This window comes from Coccinella septempunctata, chromosome 4, assembly GCF_907165205.1.
Source record: "Coccinella septempunctata chromosome 4, icCocSept1.1, whole genome shotgun sequence".
NCBI classification, from domain to species: domain Eukaryota; kingdom Metazoa; phylum Arthropoda; class Insecta; order Coleoptera; family Coccinellidae; genus Coccinella; species Coccinella septempunctata.
The window spans coordinates 6,056,834-6,074,356 of NC_058192.1; the positions used below are offsets into that span (position 1 = coordinate 6,056,834).

The 17,523-nt window shown below is 36.6% G+C and overlaps 1 protein-coding gene across 32 annotated transcripts in view; it reads left to right on the top strand.

Annotated features, from left to right (window-relative positions):
- The window catches only part of LOC123311439 (basement membrane-specific heparan sulfate proteoglycan core protein), a 148,733-nt gene that overhangs the window by 79,699 nt on the left and 51,511 nt on the right, over positions 1-17,523 (top strand). Inside the window, exons 1-2 of one of the 32 annotated variants that reach the window (XM_044895425.1) lie at positions 1,829-2,071; positions 10,808-10,941. The exons of the other annotated variants lie outside the window; for them this stretch is intronic. Coding sequence (XP_044751360.1) covers positions 10,872-10,941 — 70 coding nt within the window. The 5' untranslated portion in view covers positions 1,829-2,071; positions 10,808-10,871. Of the gene's footprint in view, positions 1-1,828; positions 2,072-10,807; positions 10,942-17,523 lie in introns of those variants that run through there. 32 annotated transcript variants of the gene reach the window in all.

Sequence of the window (17,523 nt, forward strand, 5' to 3'; positions counted from 1 at the left end):
TAGTGATCAATAGTTTTTCTTTCGTCTGATTTTCTACACTCGATCATTATGCAACGCGAAACACGCAATTTGACCCAAGAGGAATGTGCCCAAGCGGTAGTTTTGCGAGAAGAAGGGTGGACATTGGACATACACAATGTCCATACAAGTGTGTCCAGAATGTTGCAGCGATTCAGGGAGACAGGTATGAATGTCCGAAGACCAGGACAGGGTAGACCACGGGTAACAACTGCCATTCAAGAACGTTACTTGAGAGTTTCTTCGTTGAGACAACGGTTTGCAACCGCTCGCCTCCTTCAAATTCAGCTTGAGCAAACTCATGAGGTGCAAATTAGCACTCAGACAATAAGAAATCGCCTCAGAGAATATGATTTAAGGCCTCGTGTCGCGGCAAGAGGCCCAGCTCTTACCCCAGCCCATGGAAGGGCGCGTTTGGATTTTGCGAGAGAGCATATCCATTGGGAAGAAAGAGGCCGATTGGGAAAGAGTTCTCTTCACAGATGAGTCTAGATTCCGCCTCTACCATTGTGATCGACGTTCCCTTGTATACAGACGTCCACATGAAAGATATGCTCAGTGCAACATCCTGAATACTACTGGTATCGGGGGAGGATCGATTATGGTACGGGGTGGAATATCTTTGACTGCTAGCACAGACCTAGTGGTCGTTGATAATGGAGCTATGAATTCTGATAAGTATATAAGGAACATTCTTGAAGAGCATGTAGTGCCATTTGCCCCATATATTGGTGAAAATTTCATATTTATGGACGATAATGCCAGACCCCATCGTGCGCGCATCGTTCAGGAGTACCTTGAAGAGGTTGAAGTCTCTCGAATGGAAGGGCCAGCAAGAAGTCCAGATCTCAATCTGATTGAGCAGGTTTGGGACAACTGAGAAGTTCAGAAAATCATCCAGCTACTCATAATGACTTAGGAATCCAACTCGGAGAAATCTGGGAAGGATTAGATCAGAACATTTCAAGATCACTCATTTTGAGTATGAACCGTCGTTGCCGAGCTGTGATTAACGCAAGGGGTGGAAATACCAAGTATTAAATCACTTATCTGCATTTCAGTATTTTGAAAATTGTTCATTTCTCTTCTTTCACATAAGATTCGGTGAAATCCTGAATTTTTCTTCCATTTAATGTGTCTTGTTTCGTTCAAAACCTTCCCGAGAGAACATAAAAAATAAGTTATAAAGTCAATGTAGAGTTAACTTTCATTGAAATTGAGATTTTCAGAATGTGCGTTAATTTTTTTGCGCAGTGTGTGTACGAATCTTTCGAGGAGATGTGAAAATGCATCCATTCTAGATTTTCAGAAGACATGAAAAGCAATCACATATTTGGCTGAAGATCCTTGGCATCCTTCTCGGACTCTATTCTGAGCGTTAATCCTTTTTTTATTGGAAGGCGTTCCTTGACAACGTTATCGAATATTTCGGAAACTACCTTCTTAGTTGGTTCGTCAGTTTGAAATCAGCATGAACGAGAAAAACGTCGAGTCAAAATAACATTTACTGTCAAGAGCTTTCCTTACATCCGCATCGTGAGTTTTTCAACTGGTCGTTTAATATATACTGTGAATCTGGATCGAATGGAAATTTCGGCCTTATGAAATCCTGTTTTCCCACTGAATCGGGATAAAAACTTTCTGAAAACTACCAGCAGTCTTTCTCCGCCCTCTGGATGAGGAAATGGACACGGGATAAAGCGCATTTTTAGAAGAGCCCAAAGAGGACGAGCTTTACGCACTTTGCGATGTGCGCTTGAACCCGCTTTCAATCGGCGGACGTAGTATAACAGAAACTCAACCTGCTCCGCTCCATTCAGTCGCAAGCGGCCGCGAACAACTGCCCGAAGTTCACGACAAGTCCCAACAGCCAACTGTTGCGCTTTTCTGCGGTCCTGCCGAGAGAAAACACCGCATTTTCACGCCGATTCAATTTTTGTTTCGTGGAAAAAATCCTTCAGATTTTGATTTTTGTGATTTCGTGTTCGTTCTTGGACTGTTTTGTTTTTTCTTTCGTTTTTATGGAGCTGACGAGATTCGGTTAGATTCGTAGGTAAATATGCCTATTTTTTCATTATTGGATTTTCACCAATACGCATAATATGCTTTATTATGGCTCAAATCTCAGGTGAACCAGTGACACAATTAAGTTCGGATTGTTCAAACATAATCTTGTTTATACGAATTTTTGACCAAATATTTACCTTGATAACGCTAGATTGTTCGATAGGAGAACATTTCCGTAATTTACACTATTGTTACTATGAAATCTAGTTGGAAGGCCCACACAGCAAGCACCCAAAGAATATATATTCTAGATTTCAGCTGATCTCACCACCTTTTTCATTCTTGGTGGTTATTGGAGTAAGTCTGCATCGGAAATATAATGCGAAGTTTCTCCAAATTGGATATTAATCATCCCACTCAAACAACCTACCAGAAATAAAACTAGAAACTCTCAGCAAGTGTTCTGGATACCTTTGGAGAATCCTAGTACAGTATTAATTTCAGGGAAAATATTTTTCGAGTCTGGATTTAAAAATTGAATGAAATTGCTTCTAATGAAAAAACCACGTCATATACAGGATGTTAATCCTCAGAAAAAGTTTGTCAGGTAATTCCTTGTGTGATTCTCAGAATCCATCCCTGAAGGGATGGATATAATGCTTATTTTTCCGTATTTTCATGTTTTATTGTTTTTCGCTGATGAAGCACACTTATTCAATATGCTTTTCTGAATTGTAGCTGAACCGAACGCTGAAAATTAGATGAAGTATTGCTATCGAATCAATATTACCCCAGATTTATTGGAGGTCAATAAAAAATATTCGGAAACTACATTCTCTTCCAAGAGATAAAAGTTCTTTCAGAATTGAGATATTGAGATAAAGCTCACGACAACCAATTCTGTGTTATTCAAGTCACGCCATTCTTATATTCGAAGAATTGGTCCACAGTATTTTTAATGAGTTTCATAAGACTATGGAGAATATGTAAAAATTCAACTATCGATAATGTACGCAGAATGAAAATTAATAGATCTAGAAAGAGCTTCAGTTCAGGATAACCTCATAGCTGAATTTCAAATCACGCTATTATCATTACATTACTTTGAATTGGAGACAAGAAACAGGAGAGAAACAAATGTAAAAACACCGAACAAAATATTTAGTTCACCTCCAACTTCCCTATCAGTTTGGCCCTTCAATTTCCATATTTCATTAATTGGGGTAGATTCAATGGAAATTGTGATATTAAAATACAACAATCGTCCATTATCGTTAAATTCATAGCTCATAAAATTATAGCGTCATGATATATTTCGAGTGTTTCGAATAATTTTTGGTGTTTATTCAGTAACTACTGAAAATATCATAAATATATTAAATGAATTTCAATTTGTGGTTGCTCATGGTGCTTCCTTATATTTATCGTTGAAAATATTGAGTTTTCGAGATAGTTGAGGTTGTTTTCATTCTTCTAGATTCCTGTTTGAAAATAACGAATTTTAAACGATGATAAGTAGGAGTAGGAATCAATTGCCTCCATAGTTGGACCCATAACAGGAGGAGTATATGGCTACTTTATGTGCCAGCATGAGAGATAGCTTTGTTTACCATTCAGCCAGCCCCCATTGTCTACTCGCTGAGATCAAAACCACTAACGCTTTATCTGAGCCAAATTGTTCTTGCCTATGTCATGAGCATAATAGGGCAAATACGAATCAGTATTCCCAAATACCCAATATATCGATCAAATCTGGATACGTGATCTAATATACCTAATTTCAGGTTTCAATTATGCCCAAATATGGACGTGACATCGGGTTGGACAGTATCAATACCGGGGTTAATTTCAACGAATCATTCATTGGCCGAAACGATAAACATTTATTCGGTTTGTCTGCGGACCTCTTTGTTTAGCCGAATTAAATCCGCGCAAATTCCAAACAATTATAACGGATGCTGAACGAAGGAGAATAAGTTAAACAAATCCTGGTAATTGATTCGCCTCGATGTTTCAATAAGTCGTAATGTTCACGTTATAAATGTTTGATGTAACGGTTTGGCGGATGCAGAGCAATATGGTACAATTTTCGAAATAGAGATGATGGACTATTGTTTATTTTAGCTTTTTTTTCGGAATTCAGAATGCTCCATAAATTACCTTCCAAATTATAACATATGTATTTCCTTGGGAAAATCCAGCTGTTTCGGCGGCTGCCAAATTATAACCTGTCATTTTTGACAGATGACAATTTGAAAGTATGCCATCGAAAAAATGAAAAGATGAACACCCTAACAACTCAAATGGTCATTTCTCAAACGTTTTTTGCACAAGGCTATCTAATGAAGGTTTAGGAAGTTCACTTGACGAAAAAACTCAAGCTTGACGACCATATGCTACTTTCTGTCTTTTTTTTAGGTGTTGGGAATGCACGAAAATGAACCTGGCTCAGTGAACATTATTGCACACATTGTGTTGGAAAAACTCATACAGAATTATTCAAAAGCGAGTTCCCTATTCAAAATAACAAGCAACTGATCCTGTTTTGAACAGGAAATATTATATACTCCATTTACTTTCATTTTAGCAGTCGGTTGGCCATGGAAATTTGACACATTTCACTCTGTATAGTACGAAAATGTGGGGTTATGACGCTTGTCAAAACATTTTTGGGTTTTAAATCAACTCTATGTTGCCCGTTCTACGTAAAAGAGTCTGTTATTACGTATTTCATCACAATGTCGAATCTCTTCGGAAAATAAGTGACGAACATAATTGAAGTCAATACAAACTGATTCAAGGCATACCAAATCCAGTTATTTGCATGGAAAATACAAGAGATCAGTATAATATCATAATATGCACTAGCTTGAGGAGAGTTAATGTTCGTTATCTTCTTTGGCTAAAGTTTGAATACGTTACATCAGTTGTAGATTTCAAAATTATTAACACGAAGATGAAATGCATATGATCCAGTGGTTGGGAATGGGTATCTCCCGAAGGAATCAACAGATAATTACAAGAATGTTTAATTCTTCAACAAAAATCATCTTGCATCAATATAAGTAAAAGGAATTGAAGTTTCAAGTCAAGATGAACTTTTGAACATAAATTTCACATGAATAAACAATTACCAAGACAACTGGCGCGTATTTTTGACTGTTCACCTCAATACAGTGATATAATAATAATAATTAGGTATTAAGACATTCACGATGTATAGAACAAGTCAAATGAAAAATAGAAAAATCAATTTTCGGGAACTTATTCCACTATGACATTAATCGAAAATCCTGTAGTAAACTTTTCGCATTAATTCATTCAAACATAAAATTCTCAAATGCCACCACTTTTTGGGCTCTCCCAATAGAAGGAAATTCTTTGTCATCCTCTTCATTCACAATCTTTCATGAGTGCCAACCTTACTCCGTTCTAGTTACAAAAACTTGAGAAAATTATTTCATGACCAACCGACTGCTAAAATAAATGTAAATGCAGTGAAGGTCCTCAAGGTTATTCTGTAGAGGACATTTGTCATCATTATCGATGAAAAATCTATTAATCTATGAAAATCAAACTATTTTTCACCAGGAAAACGCGTTTCCATAAACCGAAACAATAATGAAACCTCTTGTTTATAAGTATAAGCTCTCTCCGCAAAGCTATGGCTACTACATATTCTATCTGTAGCCTTATAGAATATGCAAGACGAGGTTATGAAGAATTCATTCCTTCAACTCTTCTTAACAATTTACATCAAACTATTACTTACTTCGAGACGATCCTGAAAAGATCGATGATAGATAATTTCAGGAGTTAAATATTTCTGTCCATCAGCTATATTTCCACGAAGGATTGACGTTCATGATAGAACAGGATCGCTATAATATAATACAATTAACCCTCCATATGACGCAATCAATTCATACGGTCCTGGTTGGACTCCCACGTACCTCTTTCGCCTGATTACCAATGACCTTTTTGGTTTCCGCTATTTTGAGATCAAAGAACCACTCATTAGTCATTAAATCAAATCGGGCGATGAAAATTCGTTTTCACGGGGATGTATCCCTGAAATGGACGGAATCGATAGATTCATACTGATAATTTATAACATGAGAAAACCATGCATTTACTAGCTGAAAATAAAAAGTTTGCATGTTCTTTATAATCTCGATATTTTGGTGTATTTCGTGTTTTATTGTATCGATGAAACATTTAATCATGTGAATGTAGAAAAACTGCTAAAATTATATTAAGATTGTATTAAGATTAGTTCAATGCTTGCCCTTCGAAATTTAGGTATTAATTTCACTCTTGTTTCCCCTCTCTTTCCGCATCAAGATAATCGGAATTGAATCCGGCAATTATTTCGTGCAGACTAAATAACACCCACGCATCAGGTATACCTATCTGGGTTGGCCTCACTCATTTGCATGAGACTGGCAGTTTGTTTCATTGTACTTGCTCACTTTTTAAGGAATTGTCTATTGACCTTTTCGGGACAGAAAGTACGGCTTTTGACCAATGTATCCTATCAATTATTCCATGCATTTCGAATTGGTTAGATGGTAATTGAAAATCAAATAGTAAAACAGTGTTGTGTTGGATATGTCCATGTAGACGAAAAAGGTAATTTTCTTGTTAATCTTCTGTGCTGCCTACTCACATTGAATAAGGAGATTAGAAAAATAAGAGAAGGCTATAGCATGAAATGATATTACTTCAATTATTGGCCTGATTCCTTATACTGATATTCGTTTAAAATCGTCTCAAGTCCACCTTTCAGAATTTGTTTTCATTCAGTGAATAACGAATATAATACTAATTCTTTGCAATCAAGAATTTTTTCCTTCTATTTTCATCTTGTGATGAATGAATATTCATGTCCTTCTTCTGTGGATATTGAATATGTATACGTATTCGTGATCATTATTGAAGCTGATATTCAGCCTAGCTTCGATACAAGTTTCATATCGGAAATTACCAGCATTTTGAGAAATGGCTTCTTGAAGAAGAAGCCAAAATAGCGCAGTAACAATCATTGTCTTTTCATTGCCTACACAAATATCAACATCAACAAAAGTTGAGAGATACACTCAGGGTCACTTCACCTAAACCCACAAAGTCACAAGTGAAATTTTTGAAGCATGTGAAAAATCTAGGAGGAATTTCAGACAACAAAATTTCCCTTTGAGCGAAAGACAAGATTTTTGAATTATTAAAATGATCCAATATCTACTGGCCCTACAAAGCTTTGGTGGTTAGCCTATAATTATATAATTTTCTGACTTATCAAATCAACAATTTCAGTCTGGGTTGAAACTGGAAATCATAATCATAGGACTAGTTGCTAATTCAATTTCTAAACCTATATAATTCGTATAACAAACAACCCATTATTCGCATATCCCCTATAATTCAATTCAGCTACCCGGATAATTAAAAATATTTATGAATAATTTCCAAGTTCAGTCAGTTGGATTTGACTTTCAAAACGAATTAAAGTTAAAGTCTCAAACAATGTAGATAAGATTTTGAAACCGTTATCTTTTTTTGAGGGTGAATCTGTTCTTATGTTTGATATTTGCCATCATCTGTTCTGGATCGGGCAGTTGGATAATCCAAAAAAAGTCCAAGGATCAATTATCGCCGTCTTTTAATTATTAATCAATCATTCTTGAAACAACAGGTACAGCCTAACAACACTTTCCACTCTGGAACTTTGAGGAAAGCCATCTTTTAATGGCTTTTCGCTTTTCGCAAGACAACGTTCTCTACTGATAATTTGAAATATCTATTTCGGCTCAGAAAGTTCAAGAAAATATGAAATACCAACCTAGATTTTGTATCCTACCTTCTTTTCGACTCAAGGATACATCATACATTTTGAAAAATTCAATATAAATACGACCTCTCCTGCTGTATTCAGTAGATCTGCGAGCCTTGGCAAGAACACAACTATTCTATTCATTTCAGTCAGAAAAATAGCAAAGGAGGTATCGATAACGCACGTATGTACACAAATATTAAATTGCTACATTCTAAATCACACCTGAAAAGCATTTTTCCATTGCCATTATCGTTTTCCATGTGTACTATTCGAACAGCTGGCACTAGACACCAAACTATTTCAGGGTTAAGTTACGGATTTGTTTGACATTCGAAATAGATTTCCTAGATGTAGTTCACCGGCAGATGCTTATCTGAACCTCATCACGGATAATTCTTCCACAATTAGTTATGATAATTCTTCGCAGATTAACATCACAAAAAGCATTATTTCTGTTTGTGTACTTTTCATTCGTCCAACGTTTTCTGACTGAACTACTCTGGTCGAATTAACGGGCTTAGAAACTGTAACAAATTGTTCCATTTAATTTATCGTTTCCCCTAGATGTTTAAATGATAATATCAAGGATAAAACAATATGGAAAAAACAAATCAAAATCTAGTTGACAGACGATGACCACGTGAACGCGATCTGCCAAAAGGATTGCTCCTTTCATAGGTCTTACTTCTTAGGAACTCCGCACAAAACCACCATTAGAGTCTTTTCCACTGGACTGACTAACAGAATTGCATTATTCTCTAAAATAACAGCCCAATCGTTTTCGAAGCTGTTTCAATAGTTTTGCTTTGGACGTGAACTATTGGAAAAATGTTTTCAAATTTGTCGTGATCAGAGAACGTATAATTTCCGATAATCTATTCCGATTATTAATAGGAACCACGAAAGGGGTCAGACAAAGGACAATTACTTATTTTATACTCGACCATGAGCTAATGAAACCAATTTTTAGATGACGCAGATCTAAACCAACAAACAATAGTCTCAATTGATGAAGGAATTTCTGTTCTTCATATGATATTCCCTATGGAACGGAGAATGCCTTCCTGGACATCTAAGAGAAACGTATAAATGAACATAAATTCTAATAAGAATCTCTATAATCCGAATATTCATTAATTAGGAGTAATATGGGACGCGTACTTCTCGAAAGACGAATGTGCTCAAGTTATATGTCAAGCATAGCCTTCAATTGATTTATGGACATGTAGAAAGAGAAAGAGTTCTCCAGAAATAGTGTACTGGAATATTTTCGATATATTCCGTTAATTTAATATTTTACTACTCAGGTATCCACTGAGAAAATATTGAGATTCTCTGATTTATTATTGCACAATTGATAGCATTTCTCTTCCTGCAAGCACGTATTTTCTTCCACGTTCAAAACTTGTTTACTCCTCCAAATAAATCATTCTTTATACCATTATCCCAGAAAAAAGACAGAGGGTTGATTAGGTCACTTGCAAATAACATAAAAAATCAAATATTCGAAAATTACAGGCACTCCAATTCTATTTATTAGTGTAGATGAAGCTCTGTAGGACTTTTTGTTAGCTAATGAGTTAGTTTTTAATCATTTAACCTGAAGCAATCACGTATATTTGGCATCTGCTTCAAGTTAAACCTATAAATAACTAGTGTGAGAAGTAGGAAAAAATTTGTTGCAGAATGATGATATAGGATCATCAGTTTCTCTATTTTTACGCAAAAAGTTTTGGTAGAATTTGGAAACTATACCTACACCTCGATGTATATTGGAACATGTATTTTCCATACTCCATTTTCTCCACCTTATTCCATCCCAACCCATATAAAATTACCACTCAGCATCCTTCGGTCTCATCCACAATTTTTTCTTCGCTTGGAAAACGTTGAGATAATAATGGCTACAGTTTGATGTTTATTCCATTAGCTCTAATATAACTTACATATTTTAATTCGGCTCCATTCACTGCATGTCATTCGAGAAAGCAACGTAAATTGCCTCTATCTTGTTTACACGGGCAACATAAACTTGTAATTCTAAGCAAATGAGTATATATGCTAATATAGAAATTTAATGGATGCTGTTTCATATTATTGTGTTCCGAAGGTACAGTGCCTTAGATTAACCAATTTGAATAAGGTTGCGGCCTGGGTCGAATTACGCTTCTGTAACTTGACAAATTGGGGTGGTAAAATTACTCAAGTCGGGAGGGGTGCGAATCAAGCGCTCTAGGATAACTTGATAATACATGAATTACGAGTGACACTTGCCGAATTTCTGTACGCCGCACTGTTATTGTTGCGTTATCGGGATTTTCCGTGTGGGCATTTGTGGAAAAGATGGTCGAACTATGAATCTCCGTTAAGGGTCGAAATTGCCGGCAATTTTCCCCTAATATCGAACGCACGTTCGTTCTGATAGCTTCGCATGTTTGTTTTGAAACCCACATCAACAAGCCCATACCACAATGGATCAAAATATTCGCAATCATGTAGGAATTACACTTCGTGATATAGAGATCGCAGCATCAAGAAGAGCTGCGAATATATTTTCACCAAACCTTGCACAAACACTGAAAAAATTACAGTGTGTCCTTGTTAAAGTAAAGAAAAAACTTGCTCTCTTCTTGAAGCTTTCCTAGTTACATTCGTCAACAGATATACTCGTATGCTTTGCTTGAAATTGGAGTCCGCCAATATTTTAACCAGTATCACTACCTTCAAGACGAACATTTGTTATTATCGAAAAGAATTTTTCACCCCTAATTCTGGCATATACGTTTTGAGTAAATCCTATAACTAGCCACTAGACATTCACTGATTTCTTCCGCGATGAACAAAAAACTTGATATATTCACTGGAGCCATAATAAAGCATAGGTATACTGAGATTGGTGAGAAGTCTTACCGACTGAAGTCAATCCATAACTGCCCTTTTTACCAACAGAAAAAAACAACAATGGACGCATCGTAAAATTTCGAGATAGAAAAATTTCTTCAATTCGATCAGCATGAAGACCAAAGACCAAATGCTTCTAGTTTACCAAACCATCGTCATTTCATTATTTCTGCAGCAGGCAGGTAAGTTTGTCCCTTGAATATTACTAGAACAAAGCGACAATAGTCATACATATATCCAATATTCAGGAAATAAAAATATGATTATTGAGAAAATAGATTAAACTGTGATTTGTGCTGTTGTGCATCTCTTTGGAAAACATAGATGCACCGTTCGAGAAAATTCTACCATAAAAATGTTACCATTAGGATTTTTTCACATTCTTCGACTAGCAAGAAGAGAAGATTAATTATTAGCGATGACCTTCCAAGAAACTCCAAATATTTCAGAGAAATGAAATGAATCTTGCTGAATGTGTTTGGACGGAGGCAATAAAAAGATAAAATACCGTAATTTTATTCCCACAAGCGATCGTCAATCATTCCAGCTGAGCAGAAATTAATTTCTACTTTTTTGAGCAGCCCCAAACACCCTTGGATAGCATCACATCAATCTCAAATCTGTGTCATCCATGTTTGAATCTTCAGTTCATCATAACAGACAATAGAGCATATTGTTGGGATTAATTTTGTTGGTCAGTAATACCTAAGTGATAGCTCTACTGACTTTTTTCTTATATATGTTGTAAAATCTAGGAAAATGATTATTTTATTTTTTAAGATCCATTTTTGAATCCATGACTCAATGATTGAGATTGAGATGTTATCCATTAGTTGTGTGAAAATATAGAAGAGGAAAAAGAAGATTCGTTTATTATACCTATTGGATTATTTATCGATTGCATTTCAATATTTCAATCAGACAAATGACTTTTATCTGAAACTGTTCAAGTAATGATTATTCATTTCATTTGCAAAAAAACAATACATCTCTTCATTCATATCTTTTTGACCTGGATTTTTGTTTCCATCTTCTTACTGTTCGATCCGATGTATCTGAATGAGTAATCAGTCTGTGGATTGATGAATGGATCATTGGATCGCCACATTACCATATGGATAATTCATATGGTAATTATGATCGCAGGACCTCTTTCAGTTTGATCAATTTCGGAATAGAGATGACATAACTGTCGCCCCTTCTCTAAAACAACTCCCAAGGACATGCCGTTTTCCTTTTATACTGTTCAATGAGCTCATTTATGGTCAATGTACTAAAAATAAATCAATACACATGAACATTATAAATAGAACGATTATCGAGAGTGATCGGTATGCAGGAGTTAGCTTGGGTGTGAATGCCCAGGTACTTGATTCCAATTGATTTCGAACTTTATTGGCCGCTGTTTGATTTATGGGCATTGTTTGTCGATTGCCGATAATCTGCCAAATATCATCGGTTTATCCGTTAGAAATGATTGTGAAATAGGTATTTATCGACGAGGTTGGCCACTTTGCCTTTATTCTCACATTTTCAATGGGGGGTTACTCAAAATTGTAGAATTTCGTTATATGGAATGTCCTCCAGATGGAGCATGGACAATGGTGTCCATCTTCGTCGGAAATATCAATTTTGATGGAAACTACAATTCACTGTTATTCCCCGACCGACTGTGGTCCTAAGATCGAATCCCCTTGTTAAAGTGACGTTGCCAAATTTGGGAGCCATGAATTGGTGTAGAAAACTGCAGAGAAAGCGAGGTTTTGGTTCAGTATTTACGGGATAGGTGGCGCATCGGGTTGAGAATTCTCAAAACGTCGCCTTCATTTCGTTTAGGATACCATAATAATAATAATTTTAGCGCTACACTGTACTGACGAGGCACAGTGATCCCAAAACCTTCAGTTTTCAGTTGCGTTTGGATGCTTTGACTTTTCTGGGATTTCCTACGCTTTATTGGAGCTATCTTAGGAATTGTTGACATCCTCTTTCACATCAAACTGAGAATTTTGGCTAATGAAGATAGTAGATAAGTAGAGATAGTTGAATATGAATTGTTTAAAGGTTGATCAATCGGCGCAGGGTCTTCTATTTGGTCATTTTGACTAATGAAATTATCAACAATGTGGTGGCAATCTATTTCGAAATGACAAATAAATTCTGTACTTCTGATGTAAGCCGCCACGTCCAAATCGGGTTAATTGGGATGAATATGGAAACGCTAACTTGCGTATATCTCGCGGCTGACAAATTAACCGCCTTAATCTACTTCTGATCGTGACATTACTAATGAATCTGAAGCGCTCGTAGAAGCAATTAATCTTGATTGTTGGAATTTTACTCATTTCATTTTTCGTGGTTGCTCGGCGAACGTTGAAAAAAAAACTGTACAGAATATCCCAAATTGCTTGTTTTTGGCTGCTTCTAGTACTTCTAGACTAGGTAGGGAAAAACGTTGAAAGGTGTCCTGATGGGCTCGATTTTCGTGAGAAGTCTATTAGTGGAAACCGTTTCACGATATTTATTTTCATTTGTCTCAAAGATATAACCAAATTTTCATATTTTATTGATTTTGAAAATGTGCCATAACTTCTTTATTTCCGAAAATATATAAAAATTTTCTGCAGGCACTTTTTAACTGGCAATACGACACTATAACATTTTTAATCTGTACTGATTTGAGTGTCATAATCATAGATATCAAATAATTCTTGAACATCTCCTTCTGTTATCAAAACTTTTTTCGGATTATAAGCAAGAGAAGTGTTCGTGGACGACTTGGTAGGCATATACCAAATTTTCGATGAATTTACTTGTTTTTCGTTAATAAAACTTGGATTAGGATAAAATACCTTTCAGCAGCCAACAATTGAATATTCTATTACTTCGATAAGAGCTCAGGAACAAGACAGCATTTTTATTTATTGAATCAGGATCAAAAAAGACGATGCCTGAATTTTTTTCGAAGTATGCCTGATTAATTATTTCATTGTTGCTCAAGGAGAGCATATCAATGTTATTCTGCACTGTAACGAACGACAAAACGATAAGGTTCGGAGAAAAGTCGCCGACGCTGTGGATATTTTGAAGAGAATGCAAAACTAAGCAAAGATAGCGTTCGAAAAGTCCGCAGGTAGACAACTCTCCAGTGACTGGTAGACGGACAAATATATATCTGCTTCAATCCGAATGGATTTCCAATACTCCCTAACATGACACGTCTTCGGGAAAAGAATCAATCGAAACATAACAGATATTTCTGCGATTCATGGATGCAGTGCATCTAAATAAATTTTGTCTTAACCGTAGACCATATTTTAACTCTTTGATATTCAAAATTCAATCAAAACTTATTCTGTTGATGCGGTTGATACTGATAAAATTCAATAATGAAAGTTCTGACCAGTTTTGCTCCAGCTGTAGTATCTGCAGACACTTTGAAGCAGAATTGAGTGTCTTTGGCATACCTCGAGAACATGTAACCTGCAATTGACTTTGGTTCTACTCTTCTGTGAGCAAGAAACAATAAAAGCTTTATTTTATACAAAGAATCTAGTATATTTTGAACAACAAGGAGTTGTAGTAAAATTAATACTCTTGAGTGTATATACGTCAATATTTGGATTTGATTTCAGTAAATATCGGCAAAATTATTCGATCGTTTCTAACGAACAACCTCCAACTTTATTTGATCTCTAACGACGTGTTTTTCCCATGTACATACCCACCAGTGCGGATAATAGTTTTTTTTTAAATGAAATATTGAGGATCATAACAGTACCTTCGCAGTTCGCTATCAGTGGATAATCAATACACCGTGGGTGCAGCATGAAATTATCCACCTCCTTCGAAGATTCAATAGATGCAGAAACACCTACAGGTGCTATAATTATAAACAACTACAGACGTTTCAGTTCCGCAGAAAATGTCCTTCCTATAGATTCTCAATGATCCAAGTTTGTAAGAATGTTTGCAAGCGAATTTAATTTATGAATATTTCAAGTTCAGGAGTGATCTTGTATGAAGTAAACATTTGTTTGAATCATGAATTTATCCATAGAGAAACTGAGTATCTATTGATAAATCACATTTTGATTCAGTTTTCCTTTGATCATACATTTTATTGAAAATCTTCAGGAGGAAATTATAACCGAGAGAAATATAATAATATGTCTATTTTTTCTATCTCCTTGCCAATGTTTGAATTTACCCTCAGTTATCATAACAATACAGAGTATTGGAATGGAATCTATGTAAATTAAGGATCACTGAATCTAAGCCGAGGTTTCTCGCTGAGGCCGAAGAGCTTCATTCTGTTCTATCTCAAATACCCTGTTGGTCAACTAAATCTGATGATATTTAGTCGTTTCTTGTGCAGGGTGTAAATGAATAGTTGCCATAAAATTGGAGGGGCGATTCCTTGTTAAAAAAATATTGTGGGTCTGTCATATAAATTTTTGAGCAGCCCTGGACCTGAAAAGCAATTTTCAACGAGTAGGCAATTAAAAAAATTTAAGGAAGATCTGGTTAAACTTCAAGATCTTGACGTTACTAACTCAGGAAAAACCTTTCATGTGGTGGAATAAAGGACATCAAGGAGGCGACCTTTCCGAGGTACCCCACAACAAGTCAGCCTTCATTCAACCCTATTGAGGACCGTAAATCTCCCACGGAATTGGTAGTTTTTTCGAAACTATCCATTCGAATTGATACACCGGAGGGTCCAGCCGCAAACAAGATTAATTTCAAATGGACAATGTAAAACACAAAAACCGATTTGAATACAAAAGGCGACGACGAGAAACATTTCTTGCCGACGTACTCCATAAAGAAATCGAGTTTCTTTGGGTCAGATCGAGGCGGCAACGAATGGAATAACGATGAAAAAAGCTCTTCGAGGAAGGACACGGAGCGGGTATATCCTCCTCCTGGGGGAATGACAAATGCAAGCCGCGACAAACTCGATTACTGTAAACCAACGTGCGTCCACGGAACCTTTGAACTGTTCCACTGATTTCTTCGCACTTCCCCGATGGTATTCGCCGGCTGTCTTTGCCGGCTTCTGATAAAATAGCACGTATGTGCTGATGCCCAGCGCGGCCAACAAGTCGTTACGTAATTTCTTCCTTTGCGGCTCGTGCCCCATCAGGTCAGCGCCAGCGGGGTCTGAATGTTACTTCTTCTTATAAACCGATCACCAAGAAATAATTCTCACTAGCTATACCAATAAAAACAGGTATGTAAGAAAAACATTGCACTTTTCAAGTAACGCAACTAAACTGCTCCACAAGAGTAAGGGATATCGTATTCAATCGTTTTTAAAAGTATGTAATCTTCGAGAAAATCGCTGTAAAATCATTTAAAACTCAATAACAACTTGAATCGATCCGATAAAAATCAGTATGAGACATTTCGTCGATCTGGTCGCCTTTTTTCTGAAGTTTGGTACTTTGCATATACTTCATGAAAATGCCAAGACGTAAATTAACGAGCGCTGTGGCTAATAGGGCTATCGGAATGCTACAGGATGGCCTAACTCAGGTTGTTGTAGCGGAAAGGCTCCAAGTCAGCCAAAGTGTGATATTTCGACTTTGGAATAGGTTCAGGGAGACAGGTTCTGTGTTGGAAAGACCAAGGCTTGGTGGGCGACGAAGAACAACACCTGCTCAGGATCGTTTCATCACCGTTTCGGCGAGAAGAAACCCTACATCTACGTGTAAAATACTACGGAATACTCTTCACTATGTAGATGGGGTCCAAGTTTCCATCGAAAATCAGACGACGTTTGGGAGAGGTGAATATAGGTTGTAGAGTTCCATTAACACGTGACCATAACCGTCAAAGACTGGAATGGGCATATCAATTGGAACGATCAATGGCGTAGTGTCCTTTTCACTGATGAATCCAGATATGAACGATTTTCAGATTCTCTATGAATAAGGGTATGGACTATCCCACGCATACCCCGGAATCGTCGCTATGTCCAAGAAGTCCATTCATTCCGGGGGGTATTGTTATGATATCTGCCGGAATATGTTTCAACGGGCGCACGGCGCACAGATCTACACATTTGTCCTGGGAATATGACCGCCTTACACTATAGGGAGCATGTCATTGACAATGTTGTGGCAAATTTTCACGCTGCTATTGGTGAAACTTTTCAATTTCTAGACGATAACGCTAGACCGCACCGTGCAGCCATAGTTGAGAATGCGCGCGAGGAGCTTGGTATACCACATTTACCAATACCTCCGCACTCACCAGATTTGAATTCCATAGAACATGCATGGGGTATGCTCCAAAGAAGATTAGATAATCATCTACCCCAGAATCCTTGAATGATCTGAGAGAGCTTCTGTCCCATTTATGTTACTCAAGAAATATTCAACAACATCGTGTGTAGTATGCAAAGGAGATCAAGCTGTTATTGATGCCCGTGGAGGCCATACATTGTATTGATAGTCCTAAAATGCTTGGATTCTCTGGGGATAAAATTTCGTTATTTTAGTCGATTTTTCTTAACCACCCTGTATACGCTGCAGACCTACAGGCTAAAATTAATTTGCAACTTGAAATCATATTAATATGAATTTTCATCACAAAAATTGTATTCTAACTATATTTTTTTGCAATTTAAGTCAATATCCCTAACTCATGTAGAGCAGTTTATTATTTAACGTTGAATAAACGTCGAAATGTCATTTCACACTAGTTGCATAGCAACGTTAACACCTCACGTTTGTTATCATCCAGGTTTGTTACAC